Source organism: Arvicola amphibius, chromosome 10 (assembly GCF_903992535.2).
Source record: "Arvicola amphibius chromosome 10, mArvAmp1.2, whole genome shotgun sequence".
NCBI lineage: Eukaryota > Metazoa > Chordata > Mammalia > Rodentia > Cricetidae > Arvicola > Arvicola amphibius.
The window spans coordinates 93,486,170-93,509,216 of record NC_052056.1 but is presented as its reverse complement, the minus strand read 5'-3'; the positions used below and the strand labels follow the sequence as shown (position 1 = coordinate 93,509,216).

General features: G+C 43.5%; 1 protein-coding gene across 4 annotated transcripts; it reads left to right on the top strand.

Moving 5' to 3' along the window:
* Positions 1-5: 5 nt before the first annotated feature.
* Positions 6-14,119, top strand: Fkbp6 (FKBP prolyl isomerase family member 6 (inactive)). 4 transcript variants are annotated; one of them, XM_038346445.1, is made up of 8 exons: positions 6-62; positions 259-376; positions 3,170-3,259; positions 5,227-5,429; positions 6,562-6,681; positions 11,250-11,444; positions 11,837-11,946; positions 14,029-14,119. In XM_038346445.1, exons 1-8 carry the CDS (start codon positions 6-8, stop codon positions 14,117-14,119), a joined length of 984 nt encoding a protein of 327 aa, XP_038202373.1. The 4 variants fall into 4 exon arrangements, with proteins under 4 accessions (XP_038202373.1, XP_038202375.1, XP_038202372.1 ...); XM_038346444.1 differs by lacking the exon at positions 6-62 and adding an exon at positions 122-178; XM_038346447.1 differs by lacking the exon at positions 6,562-6,681.
* Positions 14,120-23,047: the final 8,928 nt, after the last annotated feature.

The following is a 23,047-nucleotide window of genomic DNA, read 5'->3' as shown; positions in this document are numbered from 1 at the left end:
GCAAGATGAGCGTCTTCTCGCGCCTCAGGAACGGAATCCCGCCGTCGCGCGACGACTGCCGGGTACGGAGCAGGGGTCGGGGACCTGGGGGCACGAGCCGGGGAGCAGTCGGAGCGCGGCCATGGGTGGCAGCACCCGCGGCCCAGGAGCCCCGGAAGGGGGCGAGGCCCCGGGCCAGGTGAGGGCGGGAACCGGACACCGGCTGGGGAGGCGAGCCATGGCTCCCGCGCCTGAGGCCTGTGGCATTCTCTCTTCCAGTCTCCCTACGAGCGGCTGAGCCAGCGGATGCTGGACATTTCTGGGGACCGAGGTGTGCTGAAGGACATCATCCGCGAGGGCGCTGGCGATCCCGTGACGCCCGATGCTTCCGTGCTGGGTACGGAGGCCACTAGGCCGCTTTTCGTCCTTGAGAAACTACGGTTTATGCAACCCCGACTGGCCTCCTAACGGTCTTGTGTAGGCAGAGGATGACCTTGAACGCCTCACACCTTTTTTTGTTTGTTTTTCGAGACAGGGTCTCTCTGTAGCTTTGGAACCTGTCCTGGAACTAGCTCTTGTAGACCAGGCTGGCCTCGAACTCACAGAGATCCGCCAGCCTTTGCCTCCCGAGTGCTGGGATTAAAGGCGTGCGCCACCACCGCCCAGCATTCCTGATGTTGATGTTTGGATTTCTAGTCCAAACATCAACATCAGGAATGAGTCCAAACATCAGGGAGGAGTTGCTCCAGACACCACTCACATAACCACAATTGATGCAAAAGCAAGAGGATTTTTATTCTGTCATGACAGGGCCCTTCAGGTTCGGGATATGAAGGACACCCGATAGCTGTTACAGTCCATCTTTTAAAGCAAAAAGTCACAGACACAAGGGTGGGGGGGTAACCTGTAGGTGGTTTTCCAACTTATTGGATTGACTTATTTAAAGGGTTACTAGCAGTGATTGGTCTATTCCAGGGCAGGAGAATAGCTGCGTGATAAGGGAAACATCTGTGGGTTGTCTTTGCCTCAATTCCCAGAATGGAGTTATGTTTGAAGATTATTCACAAGGACACAGGAGGATAAGCAGTCCAGCATGGGGGGGGGGAGCGACTGTCCCTTTTGTGAACTGCTGACATTCTAAGTTTGGCACAGGTGCCGACTACAGATATCCTGTTCTCCTAAGCAAACGGGATATTCTCATGAGAGCAGGCCAGCTGCGGGTTCTGAGAGGGGGTCCTGAGGGTCTTTCACTGACACTTGTCTCTGTTGAAATTAAGGGTGGGTGGGACTTCATTTTATGTGATGCTGGGGACCGAGCCCAGGGCTTTGCACATGCTAGGCAAACCTCCGCCAGCTGAGTTTCATCCCCAGCCCTGCTGTTTATCTATGTCATTTTGTTTTGTTCCTGAAACACGGGCACAAAAATAGCACAGACCGAATTCCAACCTCCTGTGTATCAGGATGATCCTTCCCCTACATCCCAGGTTTTAGCATCACAACCATGTACACCAATCGTCCTGGTTGGTTTAGAGCATTCTTTTGTAACAAAGAACCAAACTGAAGCCATTGTGTCTCGAACTTCCGTTTTGAGTAAGGGTTAAATAAAATTTAAGTTGCCAAGATCTCCAGACCTGGTTGGGTAACTGATGTCCTGGTTGGCAAGATGAGACATGAGTGGTGGGCAGGCCACCCCGCTGCACTTGAGTAAACCTGCCAATGAGAATATGGTCAGTGTGCCACAGAACAAATGTTCCTAGGACAGACCCCTATCCCTGGATCCTGATTGGTGGACAAACGCAGCTGTATTTGGCACAGATGTTTGTGCTCTTCAGGCTTAAAAGCTCTTAACATTCTGGTTCGGGGCCACGGGTCAGCTGCAGTCTGTTCTGCGGCCCTGACTGCTCAGTAGTGGCTTGATTACATTTCTGTTTTCTGCATTGACTTGGCATGTAAGTTGTGTTGGCTCCAAGTGGACTCCATGACACTTTGTTTCAAGGCGCTGGGGATTGAACCCAGAACCTAGGTGTCTTCAGGTATGTGGTTGCATCTTTCCAAAATACAGCATTTTAAAGGACTAGCTATGTTTCTTTTGAATGGAGAAGGTTTGCTTTTTGAGAAACAGTCTCAAAATCCTGGATTTGAGGCTGGCCTCAAATCCTATGTAGCCAAAGATGACTAGAACTTCTAATCCTCCTGCTTCTACCCCCAGTTGTTGAGATTGCTCATTTATGCCACCATGCCTGGTCTATATGGTGTTGGGGATGGAACTCTGGGCCTTATACATGCTAGTCAAACATTCTACCTACTGAGTTACACCTCCAGCCTTTGTTTTATTTGTTTGTTTGTTTTTGGTTTGTGGAGACAGGGTTTCTCTAAGTAGCTTTGGAACCTATACTAGAACTCACTCTCTATACCAGGCTGGCCTTCAACTCACAGAGATCCACCTGCCTCTGCCTCCCGAGTGCTTGGATTATTAGGCTTGTGTCACTACCACCTGGCCTTTGTTTTGTTTTTTTGTTAGTTTTTGAGACAGGGTCTTACTGTGTGGCCCTGGCTGGCCTGTAGCTCCATATGTAGACCAGGACATATGTAGACCAGGCTAAGTTTAAACTCAGAAATCCACCTGTCTCTGCCTCATCACTGGGGTTAAAGGCATGTGCCACCAAGCCCAGCCTTTTTCTTTCTTTTCTTTTTTCTTCAAATACAGGATCTATATTCCAGGCTAGCCTTAAACTGGCACTCTGCCTGCCTTAGTTTCTGCAGATCTGGGACGACAAATGGCTGCTACCCTTGCCTTCCTCAGGGTTTTAAGAAGTAAAGCAGGTTCCTGATCTGCCCTTTCCTTTATGCCACTGTGAACAGTGAGCTGAGGCTCATCAGGAGAGCTCTTGAACCTCAGGACTGAGAGAGATTCAGAACACCACAAGAGCTTTCCTGTGGATCTGGGCGCCAGACAGTTGAAACTCATTTAATTCTTCTTTTTCCTAGACAGGGAATCCTGTGTCTGGTGCTAGCATAGAATTTGCTGTGCAGCTGAGGCTGCTCCTATCTCTGCTTCCCAAGTGCTGGGGTTATAGACATACACCACCATGCCCTGCTAATTGCTGTGTTTCCCTGTGGTATTGATGTAGTTCTGGGGGTGTCTTTGTAATGTTTTCCTCACACTCTTGCTTTTTTCCCTCTGCCCTAGTGAAATATTCTGGGTACCTGGAGCACATGGACAAGCCTTTCGATTCTAACTACTTCAGGAAAGCACCTCGACTGATGAAACTCGGGGAAGGTAAGGTCGTTTGGGACCTCTAGGCAAGCGAAGACATGACATGTTTTAGGATCGTCACAGTATCCCACCCTACCCACCCACTCCTCAGAGGGTGAGGTCTCCCCTGAGAAGTCAATTAAGTTTGTCCCATCACCTCATTAAGGCAGGACCAAGGCTCTTCCCCCCCATCCACCATGCCTAGGCTGAGTTAGGTATCTCTCTATATAGAGAATGGGCTCCACAGTCAGTTCACACATTATGGTTAGATCCTAGTCCCACTGCCAGTGGCTCTTCATACTGCCCAAGCCACACCACATTGTCACCTGCATTCAGAGAGCCTAATTCAGTCCTATGCAGGTTCCCTAGTTGTCAATCCAGAGTCAGTGAGCTCCCACTAGCTCAGATCAGTTGATTCTGTGGGTTTCCCCATCGTGGTCTTGACTCCTTTGAGAACAGGTTCTTACAGTTGGTAGCTGATGTTAGTTTTCAGGGAGGCACCCAGGTTATATGTCACTTCTTGGGACTTTATTTTTGAATGATAGCCTTCCTGGCAAAGTTATTTATCTTGGCATCTAAGTTACTCATTGGGAATTTTTTTCTGTTCTTGATTTTTTAATTTTATGCATATGTTGTTCACATGTGTGTATGTGCCCAGTGCCTGCAGAGGCCAGAAGAGGGTGCCAAGTCTGCTAGGACTGGAACTGGAGTTAGGTAGTTGTGACCATGTAGTTACTTGGAACCAAACCCAATAAGTAAGTGCTCTAACTGCTTAGGCATCTCTCCAGCTACAGGGCACTTTTTAAGACAGAATCTCACTGTATAGCCCACACTGACCTTGAATTCAAAAGCCTCCTGCCCCAGCGCTGAGTGAGGAAATGATAAACATGCACCTGGATCCACTGGGCACTTTTCCTTGTGCATTTATCAAATAAATGTAGTGAATACTTAACTCCCCAGCATGTGTGGTGAAATTGTAGGATCTGGGAGGATGGCTCAGTCAGTGAAGTGCTTGCCATACAAGCATGAGGACCTGCTTTCCATCCCACAGAACCCACATTTAAAAAAACAAAACAAAAAGACCAAATGTGATAGTGTATGCTTATAAGCTCAGTGTAGGGGAGGCAGAAAGAGATGGATCCTTGGGGGTCTCTGGCCAATCAGCCTAGCCTACTTACCAGACTCCAGGACAATGAGAGATCCTGGCAAGGTGGATGCCACCTGAGGAGTGACAGCTGAGATTGTCCTCTAGCATCCACATGCATGTGTAATACACAACAACATACACAGATCTCAGGCCATGCCCAGATGATGAGAACCCTGTCCTTGTGCATGTTACTAGGGTGGGGGAAGTTGGTCTTTAATCCAGAAACTAACTTCATAGAATTGAATGAAACATGGAGCTTTGGGGAATGTTCTGGGTCTGCTTAATGAAATTATAATTACTTTCCTTCTGGCAAGGCCACATGCATTACAGGGAAAAGGCTTGAGATGAGGGTCCTGAGGTTTGAATAAGATCTCAACAAGGGGAGTGGAGAGATAGATGCCACTAAGGTTAAGAGTACTGACTGCTTTTCCAGCAGACTAGGTTCAATTTACAGCACCCACATGATGGCTTACAACCATCTGTAACTCCAGTTCTTGGAGATCTGATGCCCTCTTCAGGTCTCTGAGGGCATTACATGAATGTGGTACATGTAGGCAAAACATACATAAACATAAAGGAAAAAAATCTTGAAGAATTTCAGTTAGAGCAGACCACAGACATTGAGGGAAGAGAGCTTCGAAGGAAGAACAGACTGTGGTAGAAATGGAGCCTGTGAAAGATGGCGTTTGGAGGAAGCAGGACAGCAGAAACAAGACTGGGCATTGAGTTGGGGCACCTGTGCAAAAGACTTGGATTGGCACGTACACTTGGAGTAGGGAGAGACGGGTGACTTTGAATGGGATGCGGGGTGAGTGTTATTTTAGTTCTCTGTCCTTTCTTCCAGATATTACACTCTGGGGCATGGAGCTGGGCCTTCTAAGCATGCGCAGAGGGGAACTGGCCAGGTTCCTGTTCAAGCCAACCTATGCTTATGGCACCCTGGGGTGCCCGCCCCTCATCCCTCCAAATGCCACTGTCCTGTTTGAGATTGAGCTGATTGACTTCCTTGATTCTGCTGAGTCCGACAAGTTTTGTGCACTCTCAGCTGTAAGTTCAATACCTCAGATTTTCCAGTACTTTCTAAAGGGGGAGGGATTGGATTGTGTTTGGGTGTTTCTGTCAGATTGCCTGTCCTAGGTTCCACCCAAGCCTCCCACACAGTGGTATCTTCTCAAGTCTGTCCAAGGTAAAACATACACTGGAAGGTATAGATTGGTTCTGTATTAGCTGTTTACTGTTTTAGTGACCCTTTGCTTAATTCTCACTACAAGGTGGTAACTGCTTTTCAGGAAGTTAGGCCCTGGTAGCTTATAATGAAGGTGATTGAGGCTTGGAGATATAATTCAGTGATAGAGTTCTTGCCTAGAGTGACATCATTAACAAACCCTAAGTTTCATCGCCAGGACCAATAAAACAAGCTAGAGAATTGGTGCCTCCTTGATAACTGAAAGAGGCTTTTACTAGATAATTACGACATGAGGTGCAAGCTAAGACAATCTCAGGATACTGGGTATAGAGTCACAATTCTTACAACCCAAGTCTTGGTTCCTATGCAGTCCTTCACTCTCCCAGCCCATAGAAGCACAGTGTATAATCCCATCAACAATCACATGCGTGTCTCTGTGATGTTGTCATCTACCAACTGCATGTGTGGTGGTAGCTGTGCATTCATTCCAGATTTTGCTTCTCCATATGATTGGATCTTCTACACTAAATTAAAACTGTCAGTACTGCAGTTGAGTGTCTCACCATGCCCACATCTTTCCACAGAGAAAATGGTCCTGTACTTACCTGGGTTCTAATTTGGGACTCTGGATAGGATTTTGCAGGAGGTTCTGATAGGAAGCCAGGATAGCAGCATGAGCATATAGAAACCTAGGGACCTGAACCAACCAGAAAGTGCCAAATTTTTCTGAGCTTGGCAGACTCCCTCAGGTTTTATGGGTTTTATGGATGCTTCTGCTTCTGGGGAAATCTGAGGAGGATCACAGCAGCCACTGACACCTGCACTGCTCTGTAGGTGGGCCTGTTCCAGCATCCACATGTGTGGCCTCTGCACACACAGGGAACTAAACAGAGTTTATGGTCCTAGAGGGAAATTTTGATGAATGTAACATGACTGCCATTGTGCCACTGAGGCTTCTTGCTCCATGTCACTGCTCTTGTCTTTGGTCTTCAGGAGCAGCAAGAACAGTTTCCACTTCAGAAGGTCCTCAAGGTAGCAGCAACTGAGAGGGAGTTTGGCAACTATCTTTTCCGCCAGAACCGCTTCTGTGATGCCAAAGTGAGATACAAGCGGGTAAGAATGCTCTGGAAGTGTATGATCTGGAAAACTTTCATCTTTAAAACTTTTATGTGGATGGGTGTGCAATCTGCATGTATGTCTGTCCACTACATGCATGCCTTGTGACTACAGGGCCAGAAGAGGACATCTGATTCCTAAGAATTGATTTTAGGAACTGGAGTTGCAGACAGCTTGAGCCATCATGTGGTGCTGGGAATAGAACCTAATCTTCTGGAAGAGCAGCCAGTGTTCCTAACCTCTGAGCCATCGCTCCAACTCCAGAAAACTTAAGAGCATAAGCTTCATCTCTGCTATTCTTCATGGGCATCTGCTAATAAAATCACAGTAAGCCAGGAAGTGTTGGTACATGCCTTTAATCCCAGCACTCAGGAGGCAGAGGCAGGCAGATCTCTGAGTTTGAGGCCAGCCTGGTCTACAAAGTGAGTTCCAGGACAGCCAGGGCTACACAGAGAAACTCTGTCTCAGTTAAAAAAAATCACATTAAGATGGGCCTGGTTGTTCATTCCTGTAATCCCAGCACCCAGGAAGCTAAGGCAAGAGGATTATAAATTCCAGGCCAGCCTGGCTTCTTAGCTAAACCCTGTCTCAACCAACTAAAAAAGGGGCTTGGGAGATAGTTCAGTGAGTAAGAGTGTTTGCTTTATAAGCATGAAGATCTGTGTTGAGATCCCAGCAGCTATATAAAATGCCCAGCATGGGTGCTGGAAAGATGGTGTAACAGAGAAGAGTATTTACTGCTCTTACAGAAGACCAAAGTGTGGTTCCCAGCATCCATATGGCTCACAGCTGCCTGTAACTCTAGTTCAGGGAATCTCATGCCCCCTTCTGACCTCTGTGGGTTTCTTCACCCACATGATATACGTAAGTTTACATAGGTACGCATACTTACACATAAAGGATTTTTTAAAGCCAACTATGGCCTCATGTGTGCTGCAACCCCAGTATTGTGGGAGGCAGAGACAAGAAGATTACTGAGACTTGAAACCTAGCTCCAAGTTCAGTGAGAGATCTTGTCTAAAGGAATAAGGAAGAGTAGTGGTTCTCAGTATGCCTAATGCTATGACCCTTAATACAGTTCTTTATGTTGTGGTGACCCTCCAACCATAAAATTATTTTTTTTTTGGTTTTTTTTTTTTTTTTTTTTTTTTTGGTTTTTCGAGACAGGGTTTCTCTGTGGCTTTGGAGTCTGTCCTGGAACTAGCTCTTGTAGACCAGGCTGGTCTCGAACTCACAGAGATCCGCCTGCCTCTGCCTCCCGAGTGCTGGGATTAAAGGCGTGCGCCACCACCGCCCGGCCATAAAATTATTTTTGTTGGTACTTTATAACTGCAATTTTGTACTGTTATGAATCATAATGTAAATATCTGTGCTTTCCAATGGTCTTTGGAGACTGCTGTCAAAGGGTCCTTCGACCCCCCCAAAGGGGTCTCAAGCCACAAGTTGAGAACCATTGAGGTAGAGTGATATAGCAGGACACTTGACATTATCCTGTGGCCTCCTAATGGCCACACCAACGTACCCACACATGTACATACACCATACACATTATACACAGAGAAAATTCTTGTGCTAGAAGGAAATGACTGAGGGGTAGTAGGGACTGGGTGATGTGAGGTGATGTTCTCTATGTTGATCTTTTTTCCTTTTGTTTTCCAAGACAAGGTCACTGTCTACCCCAGACTGACCTCAATTTTATGGTAATCCTACCTCAGCCTCCCAAGTGCTGGAGTTATAGGTATAAGATACAAACTTGGCTCTGTACGTTGATTCTTTTTGTTTGTATGCCTGTTTGAGAAAGAGTCTCACTGTGTACTCTTGGCTGGACAGAACTTGTTTTGTAGACTAGGTTGTCCTTGAATTCACAGAAATACACCTGCCTCTGCCTTCCGAGTGCTGGGATGAAAGGTGTGCATACCATGTCTGGCCTATGTGTTGATCATGATGTTTTCCTGGGTATATTTGAATTATGAAAGTTCATTAAGCTGTGAACTTTTTTCTTACCCATGTGTTTATGTATTTTAATTTGGTATTTCAAGAAGTATCTTCCTAGGGAGGTGGGAAAATAGCTCAGTAAAGTGCTGAAAGCAAGCATTACAATCTTTGTCCTGAGAACCCATACTTAAAAATAAAGAAAAAAGCCAGGTTTGGTAGTGCCTACTTGTAATCCCAGAATGGGGAAGACAGAAGCAGCAGATTCCTGGGACTACCTGGCCAAGTAGTCTGATCCACTAGGCAAGTTTCAGGCCAGTGAGAGACTGTCTGAAAAAACAAAGTGAATGACTCCTGAGGCATGTACCTGGTCATCTTCCTGTCTTGCATGTACACACGCCCATAGGTATATGTGCACTTGTGCATATAAACATGCATACATATAAGTATAAAAAAATCCCTATTACTGTTCCAAAAAAGTTTATTTTTAAAAAAAAATCCTCATCCCAGCACCTCCACCACCACCAGTTGTAGCTAATTTTTTTCTTTTTTTAATATTTATTATGTATACAATATTCTGTCTGTGTGTATGCATGCAGGCCAGAAGAGGGCACCAGTCCCCATTACAGATGGCTGTGAGCCACCATGTGGTTGCTGGGAATTGAACTCAGGACCTTTGGAAGAGCAGGCAGTGCTCTTAACCTCTGAGCCATCTCTCCAGCCCTGATCTTTTCCATCATGTTTGCCATTTACAGGATTTTCTGTCTCTCTTACCATAGAGACTGGTGTCACTCTGTGGCTGGCTGTTTAGGTTTCAAGCTATCTAGCGAGCTGTGGGACAATCAGAAGTGGGACAGAGGCCTGGCTCTCTGCTGTGGAAACAGTACTAGTCTACACACTCATTAGTAATACTCTATTTGCCCATTCCAGAGTCAGTAGTCTTTGTTGTTCCATTTCTCCAGAAAACAGACCTCTTGGGCTGGGGATTCAGCTCAGTTGGTGAATTGACATTCATGAAACCCTGGGTTTCATCTTCAGAACTGCATAAACCAGGTATAATCCCTGGTTGGAGACAGGAGGATGAGAAGTTGAAGCTAGGTCTGGAGACATGGCTTAGCAGTTAAGAGTGCAGAAAACTTGAATTATGTTCCCAGCATTCCCATTTGGCAGCTCCAAAGGATATGTTCGTTATCTGTCTTCACTACCACCTGCATCCATGTGCATATACCCACAGACAACACAGAGATACACATGCATACACATAATTAAAAACAAGAAATTGAAGGTCATCCTTTGTAATGTAGTGCGTTTGAGAGCCAGCGTGGACTACATGAAACCTTTATCTCAAAAATCAAAAAAAGGGGGGGCTAGCATGGTGGTACATACCTTAGCCCCAGTATTTAGAAGACAGAAGCAGGCAGATTTCTGTGAGATCAAGGCAAGCCTGGTCTACATGTTGAGTTCCAGGACACCAGGGCTATATTAAAAAAAAAAAAAAAAAAAAACTGTCTCAAGCCGGGCGGTGGTGGTGCATGCCTTTAATCCCAGCACTCGAGAGGCAGAGAGAGACAGGCGGATCTCTGTGAGTTCGAGGCCAGCCTGGTCTACAAGAGCTAGTTCCAGGACAGGCTCCAAAGCCACAGAGAAACCCTGTCTCAAAAAAAACCAAAAAAAAAAAAAAGTTTGTCTCAAAAAGCAGGGATGGGGTGCTGAAGGGATGGTTCGGCAAATTAGAGCACTTCTGCTCTTACAGAGGACCCAAGTCATGACACCTATATAGTGACTCACTACCATCTGTAACTCATAAATAAAACTCCAGGGAATATGATGCCTTCTCCTGATCTCCGGGTACCAGGCACACATGTAATGCACATACATACGGGCAAAATATCCATACATAAAATAAAAAACTATATAAAAAAGAAGCCAGGTGTGGTGGTGCACACCTTTAACTCAGTAGACAGAAGGCAGAATCAGGCGGATCTCTTGTGAGTTTAAGGGCAGCCTGGTCTACAGAGTGAGTTCCAAGACAGCCAGTGCTATATAGAGAGATACTTTCTCAAATCCATATGTCTGTTTTTTAACTGTGTTTATGTTTCTGTGTGGGGGTGTGTGCATGTGAAAGTTCTGTGGCTAACGGAGCTGGGGTTACACACAGTTGTGAGCCACCTGATGTGGGTGCCGGGAATCCATCTAGTCCTTGGCTCATGTTGAATATACTGTCCTTATTACTTTTGAGGCAAAAGAATAGAGGACACATGTTATCTGCCTCAATCAGGTTTGCATGCCTTTTGTTAGAAACCTTCAAACTGGACTAGAGAGCTGGTTCAGTGGTCAGGAGCATGTATTGCTCTTACAGAGAACCTGAGTTCAGTTCCCAGCATCCACATTAGGAAGCACAGGATTACATGTAACTCCAGCTCCAGGAAGATCTAACACCCTCTTCTGGCCTCCACAGGCACTGTGTTCACATGCACACATCCTATCCCACACATATAAAAAGAAGCCTCCTGACTTTAACAACCTTGTTTCCTGACAGCTAGATGAATTTCTTCCTTAGGTCATAGTTCTGTGTGATTTGTAAGGACATAGGACAGTCCCTCCTTACCCTTTGCCTTCCCTCCTCTCCTCAGGCCTTGCTGCTGCTTCACCGACGCCTGGCAATCTGTGAGGAGCAGCACCTAGTGGAGCCTGCTGAGCTTCTAGTCCTCCTTAACCTGTCCTTTGTGTATCTGAAGCTAGACCGACCTGCCATGGCCCTGCGCTATGGGGAGCAGGCTCTGCTCATTGACCAAAGGAACGCCAAGGCTCTCTTCAGGTGTGGACAGGTGAGTTGAGGGTAAGTGCCCGAGAGAAGGAAGCGGGGAGAGGGGCTGGGGTGATAACTCAGTCAGTAAAGGACTTGCCAGGCATGCAAGCCTGGGAGCCTGAGTTCATTCTCCAGAGCCCAGGGGGCTAGATCCCCTCTCTGGGGAGGCAGAGACAGGTAGATCCCTAGAGTTTTCTGGCTAGTCAGCCTAGATGAATTGGGAGTCCTGGATCCCAGAGGAAGACCTTATCTTGAAAATAACGTGTGCTGCTCCCTAGAAGGAAGTCAGGTTGACCTGTGGTCTCCATCCACATGTGTATTTACGCACTCCTACACAGAGCAGTAGGTCTCACTTGGGCTACTACCACAAATGCTAATCTCTTAATCTAATGCCCTGTTCCTTCCTCACAGGCTTGCCTCCTCCTAACTGAGTACGAGCAGGCCCGGGATTTTCTAGTGCGAGCTCAGAAGGAGCAGCCCTGCAACCATGACATCAATAATGAGCTGAAGAAGCTGTCCAGGTGAGAGCCAGGGGCAGGAGTGTGACCAGAGGTACAGTGAGAAGTAGCTATAAGAATTCTAGTTCAACCATCTGGATAGAGGACAGGCTAAGAATGTTGTCCCAAACTGGCTCAGAGGCAGCCGCCCCACCTGCATGCTCATTGATCTGTATTGGCTGTTCCTTGGTGGGGAAGAAGCTTCACTTCTGAGCATTGCCCTCCTTCCTGTTGTACCACCCTGCAGATAAGCCCTTCCTAGAGAAGTGAGTCTTTGCAACTCCTTTGTGTATATTTATATGTGTAGGCCAGAAAGCAACCTTGAGTGTTGTGCTCGGGGTCCAGCAGTTAGACTGGGCTGGTGGCTAGTCTCAAAGATCCTCCTGTCTGACCCTGCCCCCACCCCCACCCCCACTGACAATCGATGCTGGAATTACCCGACATGCTCTACTCACTGGGTCTGGTTTTTTTTTTTTTTTTTTTTTTTTTGGTTTTTCGAGACAGGGTTTCTCTGCAGCTTTAGAGCCTGTCCTGGAGCTAGCTCTTGTAGACCAGGCTGGTCTCGAACTCACAGAGATCCGCCTGCCTCTGCCTCCCAAGTGCTGGGATTAAAGGCGTGCGCCACCACCGCCCGGCTCTGGGTCTGGTTTTTTACATGGTGCTGAGCACTTTACCAACAGAATTATTTCTGTAGTCCCCCATGTGACCTTAAAAGGGTATTGTACAAACCAAGTATGGTGGTCCTCTCTAGTAGTCCTAGAACTTGAGATCCTGAGGCAAGAAGATCACAAATGCAGACCTTCTAGGATATAAAATAAGTCACTCTCTCAAAAACCAAAGGGCCGGTGAGGACACTCAGCCGTTAAGAGTTCCTGGCATTCTGTTCCTAGGACCTACATAGTGGAAGGAAAGAATTGACTACAGGTTATCCTCTGACCACAATACATGGTTTGTACATGTACACACTAAATAAATGTACAAAAAGATCTCTAATGATAAAGTCTTGAAATCAGCACTCAGGAACCAGACAGGTGGGTCTCTGAGTTTAAGACTACCCTGTCTACAGAGTGAGTTCCAGGACAGCTAAAGCTTTACAAACTTTTCCACACAAAGAAACAATATTTTAAAAAGTTATACTTAAGGCCAGGTGGTGGTGGCGCATGCCTTTAATCCCAGCACTTGGGGGACAGAGGCAGGTGGATCTCTGTGAGTTCAAGGCCAGTCTGTGTGACTGGCCTCCTGTGTGCTGCAGTTAAAGGCATGTGCCACCTTGCCCAGCAGACAGCCACCATTTTTAACATGTTATTTTCTGCCTTGGTGAGGGTCTCTTCTTAACCTTAAACATTTGATCACCATTGCTGAAGTTTTTAAGGTGTGTGCATCATTTCTTTTTTTCCTTCTTCTTCTTCTTAAGATATATTTATTATGTATATAGTGTTCTTCCTGCATGTATCCCTGCAGGTCAGAAGAGGGCACCAGATCTCATTATAGATGGTTATGAGCCACCATGTGGTTGCTGGGAATTGAACTCAGGACCTCTGGAAGAGCAGCCAGTGCTCATAACCTCTGAGCTATCTCTCCAGCTCCATGTGTATCATTTTTATCTGGATGCAGCCACTATGCTGCTGGTCTCTTTGGGTTTCCCAGGAGCTCCTGTCTGGTATGGAAAAGACTCCTCTCAGGTTAGATACTGAATTATGGGGGGAACCCAACCTTTCCTTAGCAAGAACATCTCAAAATGAGTCAGAAGTCACTTAGTGCAAGGAGTAATTTGGCAAGACTTGGCTTGAGCCCACTGACAGTGACTTCTGCCTTCCCAGCTGTTGTCTTTCCAAATGAAGGCCTTGTATCCAGGACCATCCTTAGTGAGCTTAGCCTTGCCTGTCCCCCTGCCTCTCCACAGTGTCATCCCCATTGGCTGCTGTCCAAAGTTGGACTTTTTTTTTTTTTTTTGAGACAGGGTTTCTTTGTAGCTTTGGGATTAAAGGCATGTGCCACTACCACCTGGCCTCCAATGCAGAGTTTTAAGTGTCTCTGTTACCAGAGAATTCCAGCCACCAGATGTCACCTCCTGCAAACCTACAAAGCTTGCCTTTCTTTCCACAGCCACTACAGGGACTACGTGGACAGAGAGAAAGAGATGTGTCACCGGATGTTTGCTTCCTGTGGGGGCGGTTCCTCAGTGGGAGGAAACTGAAGGTACAGGGCTGAGCATGCATGAGAGGATTCAGGGTTTTGTCCATTGGGGAAGATGTCCTCCTCAGCTAGTCTTGGTGACCAGTGGCTATCTTCACTGAGGACAGTATAGCACAAAATAACACTGTTGGGGCCTTCCCACAGAGTGGGTCACTGAGGGAGGAAGACTTGGAGGTTACATTCATATTTGACATGTCCTGAAACTTCCCATTAAAAAAAACTTTTTTTTCATGGTTTGTAAAATTAAACTCTCTTTAAAGTTCCTTAGAACTGAAACAATGGATGAGGTCATTAGTGTGACAGTTTAGCTGGACTTAGAAGAACTGAGCTTCTTTTTACTGTGTTTTAGAGATAATTTCATATAGGCCAGACTGGTCTGAAACTCACTATATAGCTGAGAATGACCTTGGACTCCTCCTAATCATCCTGCCTCTACTAACTGCTAAAATTACAGGATTGTGCCACCACATTCTGATTAGTACTGGGGATGGGACCCTGGACCTTTTGTGTGCTAGTGTATACAAACTAGGTGAGCACTCTACAACCGAGCCACATTCCCAGCCTGTTGTAGATGTGTTTTATGTTTGAATTATATGTTTATGTTCGTGTATCTATTGGTGTATTCACATGAACGCAGATGCCTGTGAAATCAGAAGAGGATGTCACATCCTCTAGAGTTGGAGTTATAGGCAGTTGTGAGCCTTCTGGTGTAGGGCAAGGACCTGAACTCTGGTCCTCTGCACGAGCAATATGTGCTTTTACAGATTGAGCCAGATATCCAGTCTTCCTCTTTGTTTTTTGAGATAGGATTTCCTTGTGTAACCCAGGTTGAACTGGAACTCACAATTCTCCTGTTTCAGCCTCAAGAGTAGTAGGATTAATTTGGGCAGTGGTAAACTAGGCATGGACACACATCTTTAGTCCTAGCATGCAGGAGGCAGAAGCAGGCAGATCTCTGTGAGATCAAGGCCAACTTGGTTTATAGAGTGAGTTCCAGGACAGCCAGTTACATAGTGTGAAACCTTGTCTCCAAAAACAAAAACAAGAAAACAAAACAAACAAAGGAGTACTAGAATTACAGGGGTACACCATTATGCCTGGCTGCAGGCTGTATGTGTGGTGCTGAGGTTGACTCAGGGCCTCACATATGCTAGGCAAGTGTAGGCACGGTGCTCTATCACTGAAAAGCTCAGGTCTTTCTTAATCTAGGATTTCCCAAGAACTTGAAAGCCTCCAGCCTCAGTACTACAGAAGGCAAACTCCCAGTGTTTAGGTTTTGAGCTGTGTTGTGCTTTTCCAGTTCACTAACTACCAGAATTCAAAATTTGAAGATGCCGAAACCTGAAAAAAGCAGAACTTGGCATTGCTGTCAGGCAGTGTCAGCTTGTGATTGAGTACACACAGGACAGAGTGTCCCCTCAAGTACACAAGATAACCTTCCAGTCTGCTCTGCTATTACTTAAGACAATTAATGGGAACAAAATTACCTGCCTTAAACACCTGTTCAGCCAGGTCCAGAGCCCTGCTCTCCTGAGAGAAGTTAAACAAGGAAGAAGAAGGAAGCAGCTGCTGAGCGGGCTCCTGCAGTAAATCTGCCCTTTGATGCCCCTCTGTCTACAAAAGTGGCTTCAGAGGAGGGGCCATGAAAGGCTCATTCATCCATGTCCTCATACCATCTCTGAAGCACTGGTGTCTGCTTGGCAGATGCTACCAGTCAGTTCCTTTGTGGGTGTGACTTTTTGACCCCATCCTCTGGGTCTTTGGGGAACTTGGGAACTAAGCTGAGAGTCAGGGACCTCTCCTCTTTGGGTCTTGTCACATTCAGTAGAGACGTAAGACATCTGTTTTCCCAACCTGTGGGTATGTGGATCTGTGTGGCTGCATGTGTATGTACCGCTGTTCTCTCTCTCTCCCTTCCTCTTTTTCTTTGTCTCCCTTTCTCCCTCCCCCCTTCTCTGTTTCTCACTGTGTGTGTTTTGTGTGCATTGACCTAGCTTTGCCAAGTAAGATAAGCTAGCAGGCCACCAAGCTTCTAGAGGTCTGCTTATTTCCTCCACCCATCTTGTCATGACTGGGATTATAAGTATGCACCACCATGCCTGGATTTTAATGTGAGTTCTGGGCATTAAACTTGAGTCTTATGTAGCACTTTACTTCTAGCCTGTTTCCCAGGTGCTTTCCTAGACTCTCTGTACAACTTTGATCTGACATGCTCAGCTTGGAACCAATCTTGGGAATCCCAGCTAGGCCATAGGATTGCCTTCCATTTTCTGTGGCTGCTCTGTTCCCTGAACAGCCCCAGCTCTTGAGTGTTCTTCCTTTAGCCAACAGTGACAGTGTTTGAATCTCACATGACAGTGGCATATTCCCACTCCGGTTGGCATCGCAGCCTGCTTAGTTCTTGTCATGTTCCTGTGGCCCTGTTCTTCCATAAGTATGGCCTGCCAGTTACTCACATATTAATTATTTTTCATGTGTGAGAGAGTACAAAGTCATGTGCAGAGGTCAAAGGACAACTTTTGGGGCTTGTAACTCTCCTTCCACTACCTGAACTCTGTGGCTAATGAGTGTGGCTGCTGAGATTAAAGGTGTATACAACCACTGCCTGGCCTGTATGACTGGCTAGTGTGGCTACTTTACACTGGTCTTCAAAATCCAAATAATGTATACCACTATATTTCTCCTTTTTGTCTAAAATAAAAGGTTCTATCTAATATAAGAAAAACTCTATACAGTAAGTACAGTAACTATATACAATAAATACAAGCAATAAATATATTAATAATGTCTAGTCCATTTGCATTTGACAAATTCAGAGAAAATACTCTATTATCTGTCCTTTCTTGTTGAGTCCAAAGTCTTGTACCTAATTTACTTTCTACCATAACTTGCTTTCTGCATCTGGTACAAGGAAAACTATAACTATCTAATCTTCAACAGCCTCAGAGACCAAAGAAGGAAATAATATTAACTAAGTAAGCAGTAAGGGTAAGTAAGCAACTTCCAAAAAATGTGAGAAATGACAGAAACAGTCACCCATAGTTCCTCTGCAACATTGGGGCATCCATCTTCAGCCTACAGGCCTAGCATATCTGACAGACTTTTCTGTAAAGCAGAATATCTTAAAGGGCTGTCCCTTCTTGTCTTGACAATGTCTGTCAGTCACTTTCTTTTGTTCCTGCTTGTCCAATTAGGACATCATCCTGTCAGTAGTCGAGGCAAGGGCATTTTCTTGCCCAGTGGCTTACTTTTGCCACAAAGTAAACTCCATTGTGGAGTTTTCTTCTGTGCCCATTATGTTCTCTGATGTAGACTGGTGCAGCCAGGAGCACACATGTCTCATTATCATTAAAAAAAATCTGTGTTATTAAAACATCTTAAAGGCCATATTCTGTAGATCTCTGAAGTGCTTGAAGATAACCTGTCTATCTAAAATATATCTTTGATTTACCCTAAAAATATCCCGAATGTGACTACAAGTTCGATTATAATAAGTGATTAACTGCTAACCTGTATCCTTTCCTCAATGTTAGTAATAATAATTTTCAAGGACTAGAAATTTACATTACATTGGTAAATGAGTTGTATAGGTACAATACCTTGAACAAAATGTAGGTACAGTATGTTCTAACAAAATTAATCTCAAATTTGTATCAATATACAAAATTTGCATACAGTATACAAAAATCCAATGTAAAACATTTTAAACTAGTAGTTGCTTTTTAAAAGTAGATTCAATAATCTACCTTTGTATCTTATATCTATATCCTTCCTTTTTTCTTTCCAGAGTAGATTCAATAATCTACCCTTTTATCCTGTCATCTATATCCCCCCTTTTTTTTCAGAACAAGAACTCTGAATCTAATCTCCCTTGCTAAACTTTCCTCCTGACCATAGCCAATAACAACTTATAACCAGACCTTCTAAACAATGACAAATATCCATAACCCATTGAACAACCAAAACCATCCACCTCACCTCTTGGGAATGTGAGCATCGTATTCTTAAATTTACTTTTTGCTGTCTGGGGGCAACAGTATCTTTAGGGAACCCTAAGGAAAATTTTGTATTAATTGTCAAGTCCTGGGAGAGATAGCTAGCTGTATCATTTGTTGTCCATTCTCTGTAATTGGAAAAGTGCAGGGCTCATCTCAGGTCCTGGCTAGGGTAGAATGTTAGGATGGATCATCTCAGCCACCTTGAAATTGTTCTGAGCAGTTTGTAGTTCAAAGGCTGATATTTAGGTGGTGTTTTTCAGCTTAGCAGTGTTATAGTCCTGGAGTGTAGTGTGAAGCGGCGGGGCTGTGTCCCGCCACCCGGCCGCCGGCTAGCTTTACACCCGAAATAATTATACGGAAACTGTATTCTTTTAAATACTGCCTGGCCCATAGTTTCAGCCTCTTATTGGCTAATTCTCACATCTTCCTTTAACCCATATTTAGTAATCTGGGTAGCACCACGAGGTGTGGCTTACCAGGAGAGATCTTAACCTGCGTCCATCTCGGAGAGGAGCAGCATGGAGACTCACTATGGCGACTGCCTGAAGCGTCTCCCCAACTCTACTTCCTTGTTCCCACAATTCTGTTCTGTCTACTCCACCTACCTAATTTTCTGTCTCTTAAAGGGCCAAGGCAGTTTTCTTTATTAATTAACCAATGAAAGAAACATAGACAGATAACTCTCCTCCATCACTGGAGGAGTCGTTGTTGTGGGCCCATTCTCCTTTTGGAGACTGCAAAGGTCGCCGTTAAGCATGCTCATGGTTCACTGCAGAAAACTAATAGAGATTCAAACCAGAAATCATGTGCAGAAAGGTAGAGGAAACTGTTTTCTAGAATTAATTAGTACTCTATATGACCACTGATAGTGACAAAAAGTTTAAAATATATATATTAATCTTATACTTTGAAATGCTGTTTAAAGAGTTAATATAAAATCAAAGGATTGTGAGATTAGTAACAATAAAATAGTCCTTAAATTTTTGTTTTTCTTCTGTCATATATCAGTTGACTCTTCTGACATGAGACAGATTTTTGGGTTTCACTTTTAAAAAAGCATGCTTGGGTTTAGAGGAGAGAGCCGCCTCCACCTTCAAAGCCACTTTAATCTTTAACTGGACTGGGACTACAAAAGACCATTTGCATTATATGTCTGTAAAGTATAGCAAAAACAAACGTTTGGGAAGATTTATGGAATTTTATCCTATTGTAAATGTGATACACCAATAGGCCATTTTACTCTTGTGACATTTTTTCTGGGTGATTTGTCCTTTTTCTTCAGATGGTCTCATTTGTCTGGTGGTCTTCTGATTCCTTAGCTGGATACCTTTATTCTCTTGAAAAAACAGAAACAAAACCCTTCCCCAACCCTAATTTTGGGGAGATTTTCTTTTGGCAGGTTACATCTGATCAAATGAAAAGCATTTGTTAGTTTTATAGGTTAGTTTAGATTAAATGGCCATGCTGTTTGATGAGCTATCATCATCTCTTCTAATTAAAAGGCGTCTCTTGTTCACATCGAATCTTTGTCAATTTTGATGGAATCCATAGCTTTCCTTCTGTGAAAACAAAAGCAAAACCCCTTCCCCAATATAACACATGTCCTGGTTTCCATTCTGAGGTCAGTATGTCTTTAAAGTATATCAGCTGATTTAATTCTATAGTTTTCTACTATCCAGTGTCTTCCTGTAGCTGTTATTCCTTTCTCATTAGCATTTAGAAAATTCAAAGCTAAAAGCATTATGCAATCTATTTCTGGGGGTATTTATCATCTATATCTGTTTATTTAAAATACCCTTTAGAGTTTGATTTGATCTTTCTATAGCTGACTATCCTGTAGGATTGTGTGGTAAACCTGTAATATGCTTTATATTATAATAAGCAAAAAAACTGTTTCATTTTCTTAGAGACATATACTGGTGCATTGTCTGTCTTTATTTGTGCAGGTATATCCATGATGGCCATAGCTTCTAGCAAATATGTGATTGATTACCCAATCAGTGTTTTTTGAACTCAAAGCAGTTGCCCATGCAAAACCTGAATCGGTATCAATAGTGTGGTGTACATATTTTAGTTTTCAAAATTCTACGAAATGGAATAAATCATCTGGCAGATTTCATTCCTTAGAGTACCCTTTGGGTTACTTCCTGCAGGTAGTGGTGTTTGGTTGTATAAAGAATAAGTAGCACATTTCCTTAGCTTGTTGTCATGTGATAAGTCTTTTTTTTAACCTTTGCCATTGACATGATGCCCTCTATAAAATTCTGAGGCCATCAGCACATTTCCTATCAATAATTGATCGATTTCTGCATTACCTCGTGCTAGAGGACCTGGAAGACCTGTATGGGATCATATGTGTGTTATATATATGGCATGATTACTATTCCTGATTGATCTTGTAACTGAATAAATAATTAAGTCAATTATGGTATAAATTCAGTGGTTCCAATATGCAAAACAACTCTCTGCATATTGTAAATCGGTAACTATGTTGAGAAGTTCTTTAAAATCCATTAGTACCATGAGAATAGAATATAATTCTGACTTTTGAACATATATAAGGGCTTTGTTCCACTTAAATTTTCTGGTTTGTAACCTGCCTTTCCTAACTTATTTGCATCAGGATAGAATGTTGGGGTTCCAGTTACTGGTGTATCACATACAATGTGAGGAAGGATCCAGTTCTCTTTATAAGTTGAATTCTCTTACTTTTGGGATAGTTGTTGTTAATCTCTCCCCCCAAAAATACTACAAGCTCTTTGCCAGGGTTCACTTTCTTCTCATTTTTGTAATCAATTTCATCATTATTAAAAGATACTATAATTTCTACTGGGTCTATTCCTACTAATTGACAAAGTTTCAACTTTCCTTTTAGAATTAACTTAGAGATCTTTTCCACATACATTTTTAATTTTTTACCTGGTTTACCTGGTAAAAAGATTCATTCTAAGATAATATCTTCCCTCTGCATTAAAATTCCAGTATGCAGTTGAGATTTGGATCCACATGATCCGTCCACCTGTGCCTTCTGTAATTTCTCTTCAATTAAAGTCCATTCTCTCTCAGCTTCAGCTGATAATTCCCTGGGACTATTTAAGTCCTTGTCACTAAGGTTTTGTTTAAATTAATCAGGTCAGTAGGACCTGTCCCAATAGTGCTCTGTAGATAAGAAATGTCTCCTACCAATCTTTGTAAGTCATTAAGAGTCTGCAATCAATCTTTCCTAATTTGTACCTTTTGGAGTCTAATTTTTTTATAAACCTATTTTATAATCTAAATAATATAATTTTCTCGGGAACAATTTGTAATTTTCAACAAGGCAAAATTTTCTTTAATTCTTCAAACATTCTTCCTGAAGTATCTACATTTAAATCAGTAAAATGGCATCCATTTAATTGTGAAATAGAGATTCAGAAAATTGCTTCGATATCATTTCCAATTGCTGACTTCACAAAATATTGGCAAAGGGTGGGGCTATTTAATGTTCCCTGTGGGATAATCTTCCATTGACATCTCTTAGCATGCTGAGTATTATTATAAGTAGGCACTGTGAAGGCAAATTTTTCTGTCTTTTTCTTGTAAAGGAATAATGAAGAAACAGTCTTTTAAATCAATAACTATAAGAAGCTTAGCCTTTAGACAATAGAGATGGCAAAGGCATTCCAAACTGTAGAGAGCCTATTGGCTGAATCACCTTATTAACAGCTCTTAGATCTGTTACCATTCTTCATTTTCCAGATTTCTTTTGCACAACAAATACAGGCTGGTTGATTCTTCAAGACGCCGAGCACCTAGTTGCTGCTGTACCAACTGTTCTAAATCCTGCAGTTTCTCTGTCGTTAAAGGCTATTGTGCAACCCACACAGGTTGATAATGCCTATCAACCATTTTAAAGGTAGGGCCGTTGGTGCCTTTGGAAGATCAGCAACTGTTGTGCCTGTTCTTGTACAACCTGAATGGTCAGTGACTGTTCTTTATAAAACTTTACAATATTTTTCCTGGAAACATATGTTAATTTATGGTTTGTTTCTAAGATTGGGGGAATGTTAGTCTGAGTATTCCATTACTGTAATGATTGTAATTCCATTCCAATCATGTCCCCACAAATCCATTGCTGTATTATCCAGTAAGGTTTTATATTCCTCTCTTTCCTTCTGTTCCTATACATTCAATCCATCTCACACTCTGCTTTACCTGAGATAAAGTTCCAATCCCTAAAAACTGAACGTTTGCCAATTTGGATGCCAAGATTCTGATGAAATTATTGTTACATCCACACCTGTGTCTACTAGACCTTCAATGACATCACTTATTCATATTTTTAATTTTGTTCTTTGTTTATTTATAGAAGTTTGCCAGAATACTTGCTTTATGGTTTCTCCTGAATTTTTTGTTCTCTCTTTTATAACTGTTCTATTATCCAGAGCAGTATAGTTTCTTACAATAGGCATTAGTTTCTTTAATTGCTCTGGGAAGGAATTTCCTCTACAATGGCAGGAAATGGCTGAACCAAATTTGGCATCGTAGCCTGCAAGAGGCCCCTCACAGAGTTTCTCCCAACAGCAAAGGACTACCTTGAATATCCCTTGTTGACCTACATTCATAAGTCGAATGTCTGCTTTGCCATACCTTCTGCATATCTAGAAGGGAGGGGCATTATGAATGGATTATTTTTAGAAAAAACCTTATGTCTTGAACATCTTGTTGACAATCCCTTTTAAGGTGACCTTGTTTGCCACAGTTATAACGTTTGACATTTCAATTTTTCCTTAAACCTCTGGAAATCACCTCTCCTATTCAAACACCATCATGGTCATGAGGTTCAATATTAATTGTATCTTGAATCCCCTTCTCCAAAGGTGCTGGCCTTGTCTTTAATAGCCTAATTATACTTTTGCGTAGAGAATTTGTATTTTCAAAAGTCAGAGATT